Source organism: Nerophis ophidion, linkage group LG11 (genome assembly GCF_033978795.1).
Source record: "Nerophis ophidion isolate RoL-2023_Sa linkage group LG11, RoL_Noph_v1.0, whole genome shotgun sequence".
NCBI classification, from domain to species: domain Eukaryota; kingdom Metazoa; phylum Chordata; class Actinopteri; order Syngnathiformes; family Syngnathidae; genus Nerophis; species Nerophis ophidion.
In genome coordinates, this window is record NC_084621.1 from 556,679 (window position 1) to 577,616 (window position 20,938).

The 20,938-nt window shown below is 36.6% G+C and overlaps 1 protein-coding gene across 2 annotated transcripts; it reads right to left on the minus strand.

The window, feature by feature from the left end:
* Positions 1-765: 765 nt before the first annotated feature.
* Positions 766-20,728, minus strand: LOC133562434 (collagen alpha-2(IX) chain-like). 2 transcript variants are annotated; one of them, XM_061916621.1, is made up of 7 exons: positions 20,612-20,728; positions 3,259-3,294; positions 3,137-3,180; positions 2,554-2,586; positions 2,345-2,485; positions 2,222-2,276; positions 766-907 (listed from the first exon to the last, which is right to left on the minus strand). In XM_061916621.1, exons 1-5 carry the CDS (start codon positions 20,711-20,713, stop codon positions 2,464-2,466), a joined length of 237 nt encoding a protein of 78 aa, XP_061772605.1. In that variant the 5' UTR covers positions 20,714-20,728; the 3' UTR covers positions 766-907; positions 2,222-2,276; positions 2,345-2,463. The 2 variants fall into 2 exon arrangements, with proteins under 2 accessions (XP_061772605.1, XP_061772606.1); XM_061916622.1 differs by having other exon boundaries at positions 773-907; positions 2,345-2,490.
* Positions 20,729-20,938: the final 210 nt, after the last annotated feature.

Below are 20,938 nucleotides of genomic sequence, written 5' to 3' on the forward strand. Positions count from 1 at the left end.
GTTAGGGTTGGGGTTTGGATTGGGGTCATGGGGTAGGTTTTAGGCATAGAAAGACAGTCGGTTAGGGTAAGGGTTAGGTTTTAGGCATAGACAAACAGTCGGTTAGGGTTAGGGTTGGGGTAAGGGTAAGGATTTGGGTTAGGTTAAGGGTTGGGTTAGGGTTGGGGTTAGGGTTAGGGTTGGGGTTGGGGTTGTGGTTGTGGTTGGGATTGGGGTTGGGGTTAGAGGGTAGGTCTTTGACATAGAAAGACAGTCGGTTAGGGTTGGGGTAAGGGTAAGGATTTAGGGTTAGATTTAAAGAGAAAGAGAGACGGGTAGGATTCAGGCATAGAAAGAAAGTCGGTTAGGGTTGGGGTTAGAGGGTAGGTTTTAGGCATAGAAAAGACAGTCGGTTAGGGTTGGGGTTAGGATTGGGGTTAGGGTTGGGGTAAGGATTTAGGGTTAGATTTAAAGAGAAAGCGAGATGGGTAGCATTTAGGCATAGAAAGAAAGTCGTTTAGGGTTGGGGTTATGGTTAGGGTTAGAGGGTAGGTTTTAGGCATAGAAGACAGTCGGTTAGGGTTGGGGTTAACCCTCTAACCCTAACCCCAATTCGTTGTACGTTTGTATACTGACTAAAAAAAAAGTGCATACATATGTACACATTGGTACAAATGTATACACATGTTTAAATATGTATATGTAAGCATATGTATACACACACATTACTGTAGATGAAACTAAACATGTCCCTACCTTTAAGACATGTGTTTCCAATCCGTCTGTCAGCTCCCATCGTTCCAGGAATTCTTCGGGAACCAGGCAAATCATGTGGTCTTTGTGGAACCATTACTCACGGAGGACCAGAATAGCCGGTTGTTCAACGGCACAGCCCTTTTAGTGCTCACTGCTACTGCTGCCAGCCTCTCTGTCACAAAAAAGAGATTCATTTAGGAACTGTATAATGTAGAGATTAAAAATATACCATACATACATCTTATACACCAGGGGGCACCAACCTTTTTGAAACCAAGGGTTACTTCTTGAGTACTGATTTATGCGAAAGCCTACCAGTTTGTTACACACTTAAATAAATTGCCAAAAATAGCCAATTTGCTACATTTACCTTTAGCTCTATGTTATTATTAATAATAAATATTATGTGGAAAAACTGATCTTAATGATTTACGGTTAGGGTTAAGGTTAGCTAGCCACTAACATTTTTTAACAAATCATGAATTACTTTGCACCATGTTTGTACAAATAATAACTCACGTAAAATACAAAAGTCAACTCTCATCATGTCACACTTTGAACTGGACACCAAATCTGATATCTGTTTCTTTGTCAGTTAGTGGGAAGCCTGGCATGGCATTCTGTTAACTAGTGTGTTGTACTCTGCTGTGTAACCAGAAACTGCAACTCTGAGTGAGTCTTGCAGATGTGCATCAGTGAGGCTTGTTCTGTGTTTCTTCTTGATGAAGTTCATGTCAGAAAAGGCTGATTCACAAAGATAAGTGGAACCAAACAGGCTTGCAACCTTCATAGTTGCTGCACATACACCATTGTACTTTTCTGTGTGAACAAAGCACCAAAAGTTTGGTGCAGCCTGGTGGGCTTAACATTTTAAATTTTCAGGAAAGAAGAGGAATGAATTTAAAAGGTAAAAAGGTATATGTGTTTAAAAATCCTAAAATCATTTTCAAGAATGTATTTTTTCTCTTAAATTGTCTTTCTGAAAGTTATAAGAAGCAAAGTAAAAAGACAGGGTCTTTAAAATATTTTCTTGGATTTTCTAATTAAATTTTAGTTTTGTCTCTCTTAGAATTAAAAATGTCGAGCAAAGCGAGAGTTGGGGTTAACCCTAACCCTGATAGTACATAAATATAATTTAAAAAATAGAGGCAGCTCACTGGTAAGTGCTGCTATTTGAGCTATTTTTAGAACAGGCCAGCGGGCTACTCATCTGGTCCTTACGTGTTAGGGTTAGGGTTAGGGTGTCCGCGTTGGTGACCCCTGTTATACACAATAACTTATTCCTTCCTATAAAACACTAACCCTAACCTCTCCACCACATCTCCACACATCTTCCAACATTTTCGGTTTTGATTTGATTTTGGCTAACTGTCATTTTCAATTTTGACATATTGAACTGAAACTTTACATATGTAATAGAGTTTTTGTTTACAATAACAAGCAATTGATTATTTTTTTGGAGGGAAATTAGAGTGGTAAAGCTCACCTTGCAACATTCTTTATACCACATCAATAATATGCTGGTCAGATATATCTTGTCCCTGAAGAGAAGAACAACATTGTGTAAAAGTGACAACCATTACATTTCCCAAACAGTGAGTGGACTCACCGGTGGACCCTCAATACCCGGCCTGCCATGCACACCGCTCATGCCGTTCAACCCCCGAGGACCAGGCAGTCCAGGGGGTCCTACATCACCTGGCTTCCCAGAGTCTCCATGTTGGACCATTATGTCCAAGGTCTCCTCACTCTGTGCTGCAAACACATACAAGTGCATGAAGTGTATATTTACTTAACACATGATCATACACAACTCACCTGTCCTTTAGTGCCAGATTCTCCAGACATACCCTGTCACACCCAAACAATCATGAGATACTGATTTTAAAAATTGCAAGTTCTTGTCCTTTAGATTTGTTTTCCTCCGTTCAGTAAGCACAGCACCCAGAAACATTTGTGTTTCTACATGTAAGGTTCAACTACGAAAATGTTTGAATGCAGCGTTGAAAGATTGTCCAACAATAGTCTGTACAAAAACATGCAGAATGAGGGTTCCTACAAGTGGCAGGGCAAAAATACTGAAACACAATGACTCACTTTAATTAAAAAAAATGTTCTAAAGTACTGTTAATGTATAATCTATACAAGATTCCTTTCTGCTCAGCTATTCATTAAAACGAAACAAGGGATGTCCAAAACTTTACCACAAAGGGCCGCACACTTAAAAGTTAACGAATGTAGGGGCCATTTTGGTTTTTAAAACCTTAAGGTCTTTCCTTGATTGTTAAAAGTCTTAGGGACCCAAAATGGGTCTCAGTCAAATAGTATATTATTTGTCTTTGCTTTCAATATTTAAATATCAACAGGTCAACTTCAGGAAGTTCAAAATGACTGGTCTTACTTTTCCCCTTTCTCACCAGCTAGCCCCTCCACGTCGGAGTCTACCTTCAAGCAGAAAACAGAATATTTGTTAGTGTTTCATATTGAAGGCTCCAATCATTCACAAACAAAAGTGATACTCACAATGTCTCCTTTGGGTCCACCTCTTCTTTGGAAGCCCTTTGAATGAGGAGACAAACATACATGTATAACATGGAGTTAAAAATGTCACGTAAATACATCTTGTACATGATAACTAATTCCACTACCTTCTATAAAACACTACCTTTAGAAGAAAGTGTAAGTATTGATGTACTACAGTACAAGGATAGAAACACTTATATAATTTTGAACTTTAGGGGAAATAGTGAGTATTGATGGACAGAAACACTTATATACTATCTTTACAAAAAAAACTATGTATTGATGTATAGGGACAGAAATACTTAGTTTACTGTTATATTTAGAATAAAGTGTACTACAGTACAAGGACAGAATCACTTGTATAATATATTATCTTTAGAAGAAAATGTATGTATTGATGTACTGAAATACTTGTATAGTATACTACCTTTAGGAGAAAGTACATGACAAGGATAGAAACACTTACAGTTGTGATCAAAATTATTCAACGCCCACACAATTTTGGTGTTTTAGCAAGTTGGACATTTATTCCGTATTTTATTTATAGTCATATCAAATAAAGATGCATTAAGTAGACAAATGCAAATTGAATTACAACATTATATGTTGTAACATACCAAACAGTGTCATTTCTCTTAATATTTCAGTGACAAAATTATTCAACCCCTTGAAGATCATAACTCTTAAGAACATAATTTGAATAAGATATTTTCAATCAGGTGTTGAAAACACCTGTAGATGTGATTAGAAGCATAAAGAGCAAAATTAAACTGATTGAAAAAGACTGTGACGCTCAGCTTCTTGTAGTGGGTCAATGGTGTATTTGCAACATGGTGAAGTCCAGGGAGTAGTCAAAGAAGTCAAGAAAGGAGGTCATTTCTCTTCATAAGAAAGGATATGGATATAAGAAAATAGCAAAGACATTACACATTCCAAGAGACACAGTTGGGAGCATAATTTGCAAGTTTAAAGCTAAAGACACAGTGGAAACACTACCTGGGCGTGGTAGAAAGAGGATGCTGTGTGCAACTGCTGTCCGGTATTTGGAGCGTACAGTGGTGAAAAACCCCCGGGTAACAGCTGAGGAACTACAACAGGACATTGCAGAGGGGGGAACGCAGGTTTCGTCCCAGACAATAAGGTGCGCACTACGAGATGAAGGCCTCCATGCCAGAACTCCCAGGTGCACACCACTTCTGACTACCAGGCACAAGAAAAATAGACTCCAGTATGCCAAAAATCATCTGGAGAACCCCCAAAGTTTTTGGGAAACTGTTCTATGGAGTGATGAGACAAAACTGGAACTCTTTGGGCCTATGAATCAAGGTTATGTCTGGAGGAGAAAAAATGAAGCTTACAAAGAGAAGAACACCTTTCCTACTGTTAAGCATGGTGGGGGGTCAATCATGCTCTGGGGGTGTTTCTCTGCCTCAGGTACCGGGAATCTCCAGCGCGTTCAAGGCATTATGAATTCTATTTCCTAGCAGGATATATTAGCTGCAAATGTCATGAAGTCAGTGAGGAAGCTGAGGCTTGGGAGACGTTGGACCTTCCAACAGGACAAGGATCCCAAGCAACCTCCAAATCAACATCAGAGTGGTTGCAGAAGAAGGGCTGGAAGACTCTGGAGTGGCCTTCACAGTCGCCAGACCTAAATCCTCTAGAAAAGCTGTGGTGGGACTTGAAGAAGGCAGTTGCAGCACGCAAGCCCAAGAATATGAATGAACTGGAGGCCTTTGCCCAAGAGGAATGGGCTAAAATACCTGTAGATGCTTGCAAGAAGCTTGTGTCCGGTTATGTATCACGTTTGAAGGATGTCATTACTGCCAAAAGCTGTTCTACTAAGTACTAAAGATGCATGTAACCAGGGGGTTGAATCATTTTGTCAATGAGATATTAATAAAAATGTCCTTTTTTGGTATTTTGTAAAATACAGTGTTACAATTTAAGTTGCATTTGTCTATTTGATACATCTTTATTTGATATGACTATAAACAAAATAAGGAATAAATGTCCAACTTGCTAAAACACCAAAATTGTGTGGGGGTTGAATAATTTTGATCACAACTGTATATGCTATCAATAGAAGTCAGTTTAAGTAATGGTGTGCTACAAATACAAGGAGAGAAAGACTTGGATCATTTACTATCTTTAGAATAAGTGTAAGTATTGATGTACTACAGTCCAAGGATAGAAACAGTTATACAGTGCCCTCCAAAAGTATTGGAACAGTGAGGCCAGTTCCTTTATTTTTGTTGTAGACTGAAAACATTTGGGTTTGACATCAAAAGATGAATATAAGACAAGAGATCAACATTTTAGCTTTCATTTCCAAGTATTTACATCTGGATCTGATACACAACTTATAAGATAATATTATTTGTAATAGAACACAACACTTTTAGGTGAATAAAACTATTGGAACTGTTACGGCTACTCTGTCGTTCCAAAAAGTTTCGAAAAAACTAAAATAAAGATAGCCGAGTAGCCTTGAAGAGAAGGTTTAATTCTCCCTAAATTCCTTAAGCACTCGCGGAGATATTTCTAGATTCAAAATGTTGATTATTTATTTTCACAAACAAAAAATATTCTTTGTGGTTGACTTTCTACATAACCAAAATAACTTATTTCGTGGTAAAAAAAACTATTTCACTCCTCACTCCATCATGACAGACAGACAAAGGGAGCGCCCAGCTGTCCTGTCTTCTTAATCATGAGAGGAGGAAGTGGATTAGGGTTGAATCAATCTTTTCGTTATGTGACTGTGTTTTGAATTGTGAGCAGTCAATCAGAGCATGTTTGCCATTAAAATACTACATAAAGGGATGATACCACTGGGTGTGGTTTGAGCAGGTTGCAGTGGAACAGAGTATTTTACAGCGCTTCCTGCTGACTCTGTATTCACAGCTACTGAAGTAGCAAAGCTGCTGTTTATGCCTCTAATTGGTTTTAGTCCACTTGTGCTTTTTGGAAGAGGCCTTTTTGTTATTTGGTCCTGAATGTCTCCAAACAATGGATCCAAAAGCATTTTGGCATGCATTTCTAGAAAATACACAAAATTGTTGAATCTGATTCTCCTGCCAGTCCTCTATTGTGTCTCATAAGCTGTGCTTTGCCACTTTTCTCTGAGTTTGTAGGGTAGTTTGGATGTAATCAGCCTTAGGTTTGATGGGATATCAAGTTCCTCCAAATGCTGTAAATCTTGCATTACATTACAGCATCCTCTCAAATACATTGCATATGCATGAAGCATTTTTCCATCCTCAGCTTTAATTGCTGTCCAATTCAAGGCTTTTTCCAAGTAACCTCCCGAAATGTTCATCTCATTTCCAAAGTGTTCCTTTAAGAGGCGCCTTGCTTCATTATAGCCCCTACTGGCTTCCATGTGCAAACAGCTGCGAACCAAGTCTCTTGGCAAACCAGATGCAAACTGTTCAAAGTAGTAGAGTCGGTCTTGATGATTCTCAGTCTTGTCTTCAATCAAGTGTTCAAATGCATGGATAAAAGACTGATATGCCAGTGGGTTACCATCAAACAGACATCTCTCTAGCTGGTAGTAGAGTTTTTGCTGTGAGACAATGAGTTTTACGATTTCACTTTGTCTTTGAATAACCATTTCCAAGTTATCATGAGCAGCATTAATAACCACATTATCTTGTGCAGAGTGATTTATTATGAGTCTGATTTACACTCTGGGTCTTGTGTTTTTTAATTGCATTTTTGTTTTGAGGTTTATTTAGATCTTCTGATGTGCTGGTGTTCCTTTTAGGTAGAGGTGTGTGGAGACTTAAGATGGTTTGGTGAAGTGGGGTTTTGTGTATTACACCAAACTCTATAAAGTCCACATTGCTCGCCATAGTTTCTCTTTCATGGTGAGAATCATAATACTCAGTCATGGGTTCCTGAGTCACCTCATTACTTTCATGAATTAAATCACTTTGAAGGATTTGTATTTTAGCAGTTGATGCTGCGAGATCTGCTTCCAACTCCATTTGCTCCATCTTTGCTTTAAGCTTTGTTCCCTCCAGTTGCATTTTCTCCATCTTTGCTTAAAGCTTTGTTTCCTCCAGTTGCAAGATGTGTTTTTCCTTCAGTGCAGCAGCTCGAGCCACAGTAGCAGCCTGTTACGCTTTGGCCCTTTTTAATTCTGAGGATACTGAGGAACATCTAGAGGCTTTTGATCCAGTGACAGACTTTGATTTGTGAGATAAATTTGATATGCTGTCCAGTGGTCCAACTTTTGATTGTGCAATTTCTCTTTTCCATGTTTCATGAAATAATTCACATTTATTATCCTGGGTTCATACCAGTCATAATAATCATTTTCCTTTTCCTCTCCTGATAGCAAGTTTTGCACAAAGTTGTGAGCATTTTTAAATCCATCCACAGCTCTTTTAAATACTTCAAAATCATCATTGACTTTATCAGCATTTCTAACATGAGTCATCAAAGTCTTTATTTCATTTAGCTTCCTTGTGCACGCGCCCAGTCTGCCTCTGCGCGAAGCAATGCGCGTTCTCGGCATGTGGTCGGCCTCAGCTGCCGTCTCAGGCGGGGGTTACTCCTGTCAGTCTCCTCTTCAGCAGGTAAAATACATGCTCTATTGGGTTTAAGTCTGGAGACTGACTTAGCCAGTCTAAAACCTTCCACTTCTTGCCCCTGATCAACTCCTTTGTTGTTTTGGCAGTGTGTTTTGGGTCGTTATCTTGCTGCATGATGAAGGATCTCCCAATCAGTTTAGTTGCATCTTTCTTTAAATTAGAAGACTAAATGTTTCTGTAAACTTCTGAGTTCATTTTGCTGCTGCCATCATGGGTTACATCATCAATGAAGATGACGTCCCAGAAGAAGCCTTGCAAGCCCAAGCCATGACATTAGCTCTGCCGTGTTTCACATATGAGCTTGTATGTTTGGGATCATGAGCAGATACTTTCTTTCTCCAAACTTTCGCCTTTCCATCACTTTGGAAGAAGATAATCTTTGTCTCATCAGTCCATAAAACATTTTCCCAGAATTTTTTAGGCTCATCCCTTCACCTTTTGGCCAAAATGTAGCCTGGCCTTCCAATTATTCTTGCTATCGAGTGGTTTGCATCTTCTGGTGTAATCTCTGTACTTCTGTTCATGAAGTCTTCTGCAAACAGTAGATTGTGATACCTTCACTCCTGCCCTCAGGAGGTTGTTGCTGATGTCACTAACAGTTGTTCTTTATAGCTCTCACAATGTTTCTTTCATCAACTGCTGATGTTTTCCTTGGTCCTGTTCCACGTCTGTAGCCTAGTACACCAGTGGTTTCTTTCTTCTTCAGAACATTCCAAACGGTTGTACTCACTATGGCCAATGCTTGTGCAATGGCTCTGATTGAATGTCCATCTTCTCTCAGATTCACAATTGCTTTGTTTTCACCCATAGACCCATAGACTCTCATTTTCATGTTGGCGCCAACTCTAAATGCAGTCTGCACAGGTAAAACCTATCCTACTCAATCTGAAACTGAGCTCAGACATTTAGTGCTATTTAGTGTTTGAATAATCAATGTAATTGGGAAACACCTGGGCAACAACACACATCTGTCAGTCACATGTTCCGATACTTTTGCTCTCATGAAAAATGGGTAGGTTGAACCAAAAGGTGCTATCTTCTAAGTTGTGTATCAGATCCAGATGCAAATACCTGGAAATAAAAACTAACATGTTGATCTATTGTCCCATACTCATCTTTTACTGTCAAACCCAAATGTTTTCAGTCTACAACAAAAATAAACAAATTGGACTCACTGTTCCAATACTTTTGGAGGGCACTGTATGTATAGTACCCTTAGAAGAAACTAAGTATTGATGTACTGAAACACTTACACGTTCTTCTAAAGATAGAATATTGTATAAGTATTCGTGTACTGAAATACTTCAAAGACAGTTTAAGTAATGATGTACTACAATGCATGGACAGAAATACTTATATAATCTTTAGAATAAAGTTTATGTATTGATGTTCTATAGTACAACGACATAAATACTTGGACATTGTATCTTTAGAAGAAACTAAGTATTGATTTACTGACATACTTTTACAATACACTATCTTTGGAAATAAGTGTAAGTATTTATGTACTGAAGTACTTATATAGGAGAAATTGTATGTATTGATGTACTGAAATACTTATATAAAATACTATCTTAAGGGGGATGTAATATTGATGTACAACAAGGACGCAAACACTTTAGAAAAAAAAGTGTAACTACACACGTATATGCTATCTTTTGTAGTATTGGTGTACTACAGTACAAGGCTAGAAACACATACTATATTTCGAAGAGAGTGTATGTATTGATGCACTACAGTATAAGGACAGAAATACTTATATAATACAGCAAGTTTAAAGGACAGCAGGTTAGGCCACCGTGAGCTGAGACAGTCTCTACACAAGTCCCAGTATGTAATGTGATAAATGGCATAAACGCGCCAGTGACACAAGATTTGAAGTCATTTACACTATATATATCCGCCTCTCTGCAATTGGTGAGATATATTCTACTCACGAGGGTGATTTGGCTGAAAATAAGGTGCCTCGAACGCCGAGTGGCCCATTGTTCCCCTGCAACTATGCCACAACGCGGATCAAAGGAATCTAAACACGTCCGTGATCAATTGTCCTCTAGGGATTTGGACGAAAATGCAATGTTTACTCCGGACGATCGAAAAATGTTGCGAGCTATGGTTGAAAAACTTGAAAAACTGGACATTTTGATTGAACTAATAACTGACGTTCCAGAGCTGAAAAAAATCAGTCAAGTACAATCACGCTGAAATGGTGGAGATAAAAAAGGAAAAGACGACACTAAAAGTTGAGTTAACAAGCCAGGAACTCGAAACTACTAGACTGACAACAGAGAGCGAGAAATTAAAGGCGGACTTGTTGGAACTCCGCTGCAGGAGCATGCGGGACAAGTTGCTGATTATGAAGATGAAGGTGACAAGATGGCTGCCAATGCTTCTCCCTGCTCAGAGTCTCTCTACAATTCATCAAATAGATCTGGAATCTGAGACAAATATCTTGAAATGCTCCATTGCTGATGGTGAAGGAATACTTTACTTCACTACTTTGGGGATATTGCAACAACATTGGACTCTGAAAAAGGTATTTTAGGAGTATCAAATCAAGGCCCAAACAGGCCTTCTGAAAACTTCAGTGCAGCTCATCAAGTTACCTAAAATACCTGTGTAAAATTACCTGAAAAGATGACAATAACAATTAAAAAGTTGTCAGAGGAACTTGAAGAGATAAAGAAATCTCTAAACTTCATGGGTGAAGAGATTGCTAAGGTTCTAAAGCAACAAGGAAACATCATGGGCCTCATGGAGGAAGTGAAGGAGCTGAAGGAGAATGTGATCCAGAGAGACAAAAGGATTGAACTTTTGGAGCAGAGATGTGAGGATTTGGAGCAACAATCACTTGTCAATGACATTGTGGTCACAGGACTAGAGCTGAAACACCGCAGTTATGCTCGAGTTACAGCTGGGCTGAACCAAGGTGAAGATGCTCCTACGGAGGAACTTGAAACTCTTGAGCAAAAACTCCTGGACTTTTTCAGAGGTAAAAACATCATCGTTGAGAAACAAAACATATCAACATGCTATTCATTTCCAAACAAGAATGTTAAAGCAAGACCAATAATAGTGATGCAGATGGTTAACCAGAAACACAAAATGGAGCTGCTGAGACAGTCCAAAAAGCTAAAGGGCACTGGAATTTATCTGAATGAGCACCTGACAAAGAAAAATTGTGAAATTCCAAGAAGTGGCCGCATTCTCAGGAAAGAAAATAAGATTCAATCTACATGGACGAGACATCGCAAAGTCTACATAAAGCCAAATGGATCGGATCAAATGAAGCCAATATGGATTAAAAACGTGAAAGACTTGGAACAATTTAAATAACTTGTTGAATCAGGACAACAAATGGTATGTGGACAATGAAAATGTATGGTACACATGGTATATGGACATTAGGATTATGGATAATGTGTGTTTTTTTTAAGTTATATCGTACATTTTAGTACATTATTGATATTTTGGTTAAACTTCTTTGGAGGATGACTAATAATGACTTTTATATTTCTGACGAGGAAGAAAGCAGTATAGCTGGGCAAGAAGATATTCAAGACAGGATAAGCTGTAAGGAACTAAATTTAAGTTATTTAGAAATGAATGATGATAAAGTAGGAGAATTTTGTAATGACATTGATCCAGAAATTAATTTAAGTGGATTACATAACATAAATGTTTCATATTACTCAGAGGATAGTTTAAAAAATGTGGATTTAAAGGGTTTTTTGCTTATTCATTTTAATAGTAGAAGTCTCAGGGCTAATTTTGAGAAGATACAAGAGTGTTTGGAATCTTTAAAATCAACATTCCAAGCAATTGCATCTCAGAGACATGGATTTAAGTCTCACCTTAAAACTCATTTGTATACTCTAGCCTTTAAATAGACCTCCTTTTTAGACCAGTTGATCTGCCGTTTCTTTTCTTTTTCTTCTATGTCCCACTCTCCCGTGTGGAGGGGGTCCGGTCCGATCCGGTGGCCATGTACTGCTCGCCTGTGTATCGGCTGGGGACATCTCTGCGCTGCTGGTCCGCCTACGCTTGGGATGGTTTCCTGCTGGCTCCGCTGTGAACGGGACTCTCGCTGCTGTGTCTTGGATCCTCTTTGGACTGGACTCTCGCGACTGTGTTGTATCCATTGTGGATTGAACTTTCACAGTATCCTGTTAGATCCGCTCGACATCCATTGCTTTCCTCCTCTCTAAGGTTCTCATAGTCATCATTGTCACCGACGTCCCACTGGGTCATAATTGTCACCAATGTCCCACTGGGTGTGAGTTTTCCTGCCCTTATATGGGCCTACCGAGGATGTCGTGGTGGTTTGTGCAGCCCTTTGAGACACTAGTGATTTAGGGCTATATAAGTAAACATTGATTGATTGATTGATTGACAGATGAAATTAATGATACGTTTATATTAGAAGGTTATGATTTTTATAATATAAATAGAAAAAATTAAAAAGGAGGTGGCGTTGCGTTCTATGTACAAAAAAATATTACTGTGAAATTATCGACAGTCTAGTTATAGATGATGTTATGGAGAGTATGACTATAAAAATACAAATAAACAACGAACGTAGTGCATATTTGAGTTGTATTTATAGGACACCTGGGTCACATGTAGAGCTTTTCCATGACAGCCTACTAAAAGTACTTGGAAAACTAGCTAACAAGAAATGTGTCTTTGTGTGTGGAGATTTCAATTTTGATTTATTAAAATGGAGAACCCATAAACCAACTAATGACTTTATAAATGAAATGTTTACTTATGGTTTGCAACCAATAATTGATAAACCAAGCAGAATAACGCGAGAATCTGCTACCCTCATTGACAATATTTTTACAAATATCCATGACATAACTACAGGTGGAATACTCCTTAGTGACATCACAGATCATTTTCCAGTGTTTGTGAATATTCAAAGTATGATTGTAAATAATATAGCACAAAAAACATTGTTCAAATTAACAAGATTAAGGACACCTGAAAGAATACAAGCATTTAAGAATGAGCTTTCAAAATGTTTCTGGGAAGGGGTGTATGTTGAAAATTGTAATGATTCATACAGGGCATTTCTGTTTAAATGGATAGAACTTTATAATTCCTGCTGTCCAGTCGTGAAGTCCACACTAAAGAAAGTGAGTAAAAATAAGCCTTGGATGACAAAGGGTCTAGTAATGGCCTCCAATAGAAAAAATGTTCTGTATGATAGTTACTTAAAAAATAAAACTGAACAAAATGAAAGGGAGTATAAAATTTATAAAAATAAGTTGACTTCTATTCTACGAAAGCAAAAGAAAAGTTATTATAACGAGAAATTTGAAGATAGCAAAAATAATATTAAACAAACATGGAACACAATCAACCAGGTTTTAGGTAATAGATGTAAAAATCATGAGACTCCGAGCTACTTTATAAATGATAATAATATAAAACCAAACAAAAAAGAAATGATAGTGGAAGAATTTAATGACTATTTGGTTAATATGGGCCCTGCACTTGCAGAAAAAATACCTGTTTATGAGGACACAGGCTTGACTAAAAACACAATAAACCCTCATTTAAAATCAATGTTTTTGAGTGGAGTAACAGAAGTGGATATAATTCAAACAGTAAGAGCCTTTAAAAGTAAAACATCTACAGACATACATCACATAGATATGGTAATTATTAAAGAATGTATTCATTTAATTCCTAAGCCATTGGCTCACATATGTAATCAATCATTCAAGTGTGGATACTTCCCAGATGATATGAAGATAGCAAAGGGTATTCCTGTTTTTAAAAACGGAAATAAGCATCTTATGGAAAATTATTGACCGATTTCAATACTCACTCAATTTTCAAAAATTTTAGAAAAGCTTTTTACAAAACAGTTAAATAATTTTCTGGAAAAAAAGACCTTGCTTTAAGCAGCAGCAGTATGGTTTTGGGGAAAATTGAACAACTACGTATGCAGTAATGCATATGCTGGAGGAGGTTAGTACTGCTATGGATAATGATGAATTTACAATAGCCATCTATATTGATTTAAAAAAGGCCTTCGATACCATTGACCACAGACAGTTAATAAATAAGTTGGATAAGTACGGCATCCGAGGGCCAGCTCTGTCCTGGATCAAGAGCTATCTAGAAAATAGAAAACAATGTGTTCAGGTGGATAATACAATATCTGGATTTAAAAATATAGTTTGTGGAATTCCACAGGGTTCTATAATTGGTCCTAAGTTATTTACAATTTTCATTAATGATTTTTGTGATGCATCAAGTTTCTTAACATTTTTATGTTTGCTGATGATACAACTATCCTTTGTTCTGGAAAATCTTTTAATGAACTTTTGGTTTTTGATACTTTTTTTATTAGTAGATTGCACAGTACAGTACATATTCCGTACAATTGACCACTAAATGGTAACACCCGAATAAGTTTTTCAACTTGTTTAAGTCGGGGTCCACGTTAATCAATTCATGGTAAAAATAGAACAAGAAATGACAGTGCTTAAAAACTGGTTTGATATGAATAAATGATCACTTAATATTGCTAAAACTAAATTTATGATATTTGGTACCAAAACTGAGGTATCTAATGAAGTAAATATTAAAATAAATGGATATAAAATTGAGCGTGTCTTTGATACTAAGTTTTTGGGAGTTATAATTGATTATAAATGATCATGGAGACAACATGTAAATTATATAAAAACAAAAATATCAAAAACACTTGGTGTTTTGTATAAAACTAAAGAATTACTTAATTATAATTCTTTGTTAACAATTTATTATACTTTGATACTTCCATACATGACATACTGTGTAGAACTCTGGGGAACCACTTTTAAAACCATAACTAATGATATTGTTTTGCTGCAAAAAAAAGCTGTACGGCTAATAAACAAAGCAGGATATTATGACCATACCCATCCATTATTTGTTAAATCAAAACTTATGAAATTTCAAGATATTGTTTATTATAAAATAACACAGATAATGTTCAAAGCAAAAATAAATACTCTTCCAGAAGGAATTCAAAAATACTTCTCTCTACAGACCAGCAAATACAATCTAAGAGATGAATCTAAGTTTATTTTACCAAAAGCAAGACTAGTGGTTAAATGTAGATGTTTATCTGTTCTCGGTGTTAATTTGTGGAATTCTGTTGGTAAAGAAATAAAAATGAGTGACTCAGTATTTAATTTCAAAAAGAACATGTCACAATGTATTTTAAAAAGTTATGTGAACTAGAAATGCATGTTTGTTAGGTTAAATGTTGTATTTAGAAGGTATGTATGTTTATCTATTTACAGAAAAGTGTATGTGTGTAGGTACATATTTTTGCATTGTTTGTTGGGGGGCAGCTTGAATGTGGATGCTGAATCACTATATTTCTTTTTGTGTTGCAGAATTATTAGAAAAGGTAACTTAATTGAATGTAAAAAATTTATGTTGGGCATATAAGCTTTTTTGCTTCTGCCTGTTTCAGTCATGTTATTCATTTTTGAATCGTGATCTATGTTTGAATATGTTTTTGTTAGACTGAAAATAAACTGAACTGAACTGAACTGAAAGATGTAGAAGAGATTTACAGCATCGCGGAGAACCTCGTCACAGCCATTCTGCAGAAGCAACTCGGCATTTCGGATGAAGAAGTCAAGAGGATCCAAATGGAACGAGCACACAGGATTGGCAAACGCAAAGAGGATGCTAGACCGAGACCTATGGTTGTAAAGTTGATCAACTCCAAATGCAAAGACGGAGTGCTTGCTCTGTCCAGAGGGTTACTAACCCTCCTCAATCTTTACAAAAGATTAAAATTTTTATGGATGCATTTGATTTAATTGACATCCGGAGATTAAAAAATACTAGGTTAGTACAATTGATGTGGAGAAGACAAAACCAGGCAAGTCCTATTGACTATTTTTTATATACCATTTTCATTGCTAAACAAAGTGACTGCAATATCAATCAATGATAAATTGTGTTCTGATAATAATTGTATAGGTTTAAAAAACTGCAATTGAAGATAATACATGTGAGCCCAGATATTGGAAGTTGAATCAAATGCTTCTACAGGATGAATAATTCATTGAAAAAAAAAAACTTATTACTGACTAATTTAAAAATAATATAGGATCATCAAATCGCCTGGGAAGCCTTCAAATATTTAAGGGGATATGCCATTGCGTACTCTTCATGGAGAAAAAAAACTTAAAATGGTCTAACAGGAATTAAAGAAAGAAATTGAGGATTTACAAAAAACATTGATAGTAGTGATAATCTAATTAGCGAGCAACTGAATTCCTTTTACAGCCAAAAAAGAAGAGTTAAACTTAACTGAAAAACAATTATTTTAAAGTTATGACTGCAACAGAGCAATCTGGATGAAAAAAAGGTGATAAGTGTTCAAAATTCATCTGAAATATCCAAGCAAAAAAACGTTATAAAAAGAACATTTCCATACGTATTAAAACAAATGGAAAGGTATTGGATACACACACCACATTGTTGAAAGTAAAGGAAAATTACTTTGGAAATATTTTTTCTAATTCAGTAATCTCTCTTGAAACTACTTTTTTTTTTTTTTTCAGAAAATTATAAAAGAAAATTGACTTCAGAAGAAAGCCATTCATGTAAAGGCCTCATTAGAGAGGAAGAACTTGTGGAAGCTGTTAAGTCTTTTCATCCAGGGAAACCCCAGAATTAGGTGGAATACCTATTGAGGTCTATCAAGTATTTTATGAAGAGGTTAAGAAACAACTGCTTTTGTAGTTTTAATTACTCATATAAAACACATGTTTTTGTCTAACACTCAAACAGAAGGTCTTATTTCTTTATTCTGAAACAGGAAATAAATGGTGAGTATAAAGACCAAGTTTATCTAAAAAATTGGAGACCAATGACACTTCAGTGATACGATGCCAAGATCCTGGCAAAATGTTTGGCTTAAGGACTTAAGTCTGTTTTGTCAAATATTAGGGTTAGGGTGAAATATTATTCACCAAGATCAATCAGGTTTCCTACAATTAAGTAACATAGGACACAATATTAGACAGTTATTAGAAATGATAGAAAATTATAATATGGAAAATAAAAAAGGATCAATTTTTACAGTCAACCTGGAGAAGGAATTTTACAAAATTAGCCTAGATGTGTAAAAGCTTAGTTTGTTTCAATTTTGGCAACACCTTACTACACTGGATCAAGACGCTATATATTTAAATGAACTGTAGTATCATCAATAATGGATACATCTCTGGGACAATACTTCTATTAAGAGGTCTAAAACAAGGGTGCCTTTTGTCTCCATACTTATTTATTATTGCTATGGAAATATTGACGGTTAAAGTTAGATTGAATACAAATATTGAAGGGCTCAGTAATAATATTATTGAAAGTAAAATAATGTATGCCGAAGATACAAGCTTCTTTATCAGCCCCGATCCTCATTGTTTGCGAAACCTTCTTAATCGTTTGGACATATTTTCACAGCAATCTGGGCTTAAGCTAAAATATGGTAAATGTAAAATAATAATCGGAAATCTAAAGGGAACGTTATTTCGATAGCAATGCAAAGTGCCTGTTTTGTGGACAGATGGACCATTTAACATATTTGGTGTTTTTGTACCAGAGAATCTGGAAGATCTCGGCTCAGTAAATTATGTTAATCGATTAAGAAAACTGGATAAAATTATGCAATTATGGAAAGGGAAATCCTTAATCTTGTATGGTAAAATATCTATTGTCAACTCGTTAATCATTCCTCAATTTATTTATTTGTTTTTGTCATTACCAGCTCCATCAAAAAACTTTAAGGTCTATGAGCGGAGGGTCTTCCATTTTGTCTGGGACGGCAAACCAGAAAAGATTAGAAGAAAGGTTTTGTACAATGAATATGAGGGCCTGAAACTTCTCAACCATGAAGCTATGTGCCTGTCTTTAAAAGCATCAATTGTTCCAAAGACGTAATTAAACACTGAGTGGTACACAAGTGTCCTGTTGGACAAAAAACATGTACTGTATCAAAATAAATTGTATCCGTTTTTACAATTGATGACCTCCCATTTTCCTTATGTAGAGAGAGAGTCTGCTGGGAAACATGGCGAGGTTCATGAAGGAAACAATCCACTCATGGTGGTGTTTTCTATTTGATGTACCAGAAAAAAGAGATGACATATTGCAGAAGATAAAATGGATGAACTCTATTGTTGTAATAGATGGAAAGCCTTTCTTTTGGTAAACTATGTTTGAAAGAGGAATCCTTTTTGTCAATGACATTATCAATGAGAACGGTAAGATTATGAAGTATGATGAATTTAAAGGCCTACTGAAAGTCACCACTTCCGACCACGCAGTCTGATACTTTATACATCAATGATGAAATTTTAACATTGCAACACATGCCAATACGGCCGCTTTAGTTTACTAAATTGCAATTTTAAATCTCCCACGAAGTTTCCTGTTGAAAACATTGCGGAATGATGACGCTTATGTTGACGCGTGTTTGTGACGTTATTGTTTGTAGTGGACATTTTATCTAAGCACCACTCACAGCTAAAAGTTGTCCAATTTAATTGCATAATTACACAGTATTTTGGACATCTGTGTTGCTGAATCTTTTGCAATTTGTTCAATTAATAATGGAGACGTCAAAGAATAATGCTGTTGGTGGAAAGCGGTGGATTGCAGCCGCCTTTAGCAACCAAAACACAGCCGGTGTTTCTTTGTTTGTTGTGAAGCTTTACTATGTAACAGAGCAGTCCAGCGAACATGTTTCTCTACCACATGTCAACCAGCAGGTTTCGGTGAGAAAATTGTGGTAATAAGTCGGCTCTTATCGGAGACATCAGCGGAGCTTGTGTCGTTCTTCCTGCAGCAGCTGTCAAATAGCCAGCTGCCACTTTCTTGGCTCCTCCATGGCTTCCATCAGAGACACTGCTGGTCACCAAACCCCTCCCAATTTCAGGTATGACTTTATAATCTCACTAAAACACTAGTAACACAATAATCAGATAAGGAATTCTCCAGAATTATCCTAGTAAATGTGTCGAATAACATCTGAATCGCTCCCACTGCCCTAGCCTTTTTTTTCTATTGCTTCACTCTAACTTTCCTCATCCACGAATCTTTCATTCTCGCTCAAATTAGTTGAGAAATCGTCGCTTTCTCGGTCCGAATCGCTCTTGCTGCTGGTGGCTGTGAATATAAACAATGTAAGGAGCCCTACAACCAGTGACGTCACACGCACATCGTCTGCTACTTCCGGTACAGGCAAGGCTTTTTTTTTAGCGACCAAAAGTTACGTACTTTATGGTTGATGTTCTCTACTAAATCCTGCTATCCCCGTTTAAATAAGAAAATCTCATTTCAGTAGGCCTTTAGAACTATGTATGATGATGCTTGTTCAAGTTTTTCATTCAATCAACTAACTGGAATCATTGGGAAAAGATGGAAACAAATAATTAATTATGGAACTACTAAATTATTAGTTTGTAAACCTCTAATAAGAAATTCTAGTTGGCAAAAAGGAACTAAAATAAATATAAAATAATATAATTTTTATTTAATAAAGAAATCTTTGAAGGATGCTCATATAACACATATGGAAAATGGGAGGACATTTTTGACTGCTTTTTGACTGAAGAAATATTCAAATTAATCTACGAAACTACTATCGATTTGCAAAATTGTTAATTTCAAATTAAAATTATTTATAACTTTTCGAACACAAGAAAAATGTTAAAACTATGGAATGTGACAAGAGTCGGATGAATACCTATTTTGTTGTAAGGAGTCTGAATCCACCCTGCTTTTGTTTTGGTATTGTCATATTGTGTCTTCCTTTTGGGTGGAAGTTGGAAAAATGTGTTTAATTATTGGTTTGTTTATGAAGCTTAATATGGTTTCTGTTTTTTTAGGAGAGTTCATTGACAGTCATGACTAAGTCAATTTAATTATAGCATTCAGTGAAAGGTTTTTTTTAAAGCCAAAAACATATATTCACTTTTTACCCTCATTAAAACATGTATTCAGTATTTTTTGACTTCAGAAAGTTATATGGTTGAAACCGATAATGATGCCAATATACATAAAAAAAGATGGGAAGTTTGAAAATGTAATTTTGTTTACAGATATTTGCAATCTATTGTTGTGTTTCCTAATTTTGAGTGTACATAAATGAAGGCGTGTGTTGCTGAGCCCGACTTTGATTTATTGATTGAAACTTTTATTAGTAGATTGCACAGTTCAGTACATATTCCGTACAATTGACCACTAAATGGTAACACCCCAATAAGTTTTTCAACTTGTTTAAGTCGGGGTCCACGTTAATCAATTCAGGTAAACTGGACCTGGACATAATCTGGACTGGACCTGGTTTGAAGAACCCTTCAAACAATCTAATTTCATTCATAAGGTCCTTTTCAAAAAATATATATAAAATAAAATAAAATAAATACATTTAAAACATTTTCTTGAATAAGAAAGAAAGTACAACAATATAAAACAGTTATAGAGAAACTAGTAGTTAATGAAAATGAGTAACATTAACTGTTAAAGGTTAGCACTATTAGACAGAGTAATGAAATACATGTTATACAATCTTTAGAAGAAATTGTAAGTATAATATATTATCTTCAGAATATGTTCATAGTGAAGCACTACAAGGACAGAAATATTTCATCCTGCTTGAATGTAAGACTTGTATTCAACTCCTGGGTAAACACTGCCCCCTGGTGGACTCTTTAACTACATACCTTGTCTCCTTTGCGTCCACTCAGACCTTGAGCACCTGGAACGCCCATGGGTCCTCTCTCTCCTTTGCGTCCACTCAGACCTTGAGCACCTGGAACGCCCATGGGTCCTCTCTCTCCTTTGCGTCCACTCAGACCTTGAGCACCTGGAACGCCCATGGGTCCTCTCTCTCCTTTGCGTCCACTCAGACCTTGAGCACCTGGAACGCCCATGGGTCCTCTCTCTCCTTTGCGTCCACTCAGACCTTGAGCCCCTGGAACGCCCATGGGTCCTCTCTCTCCTTTGCGTCCACTCAGACCTTGAGCACCTGGAACGCCCATGGGTCCTCT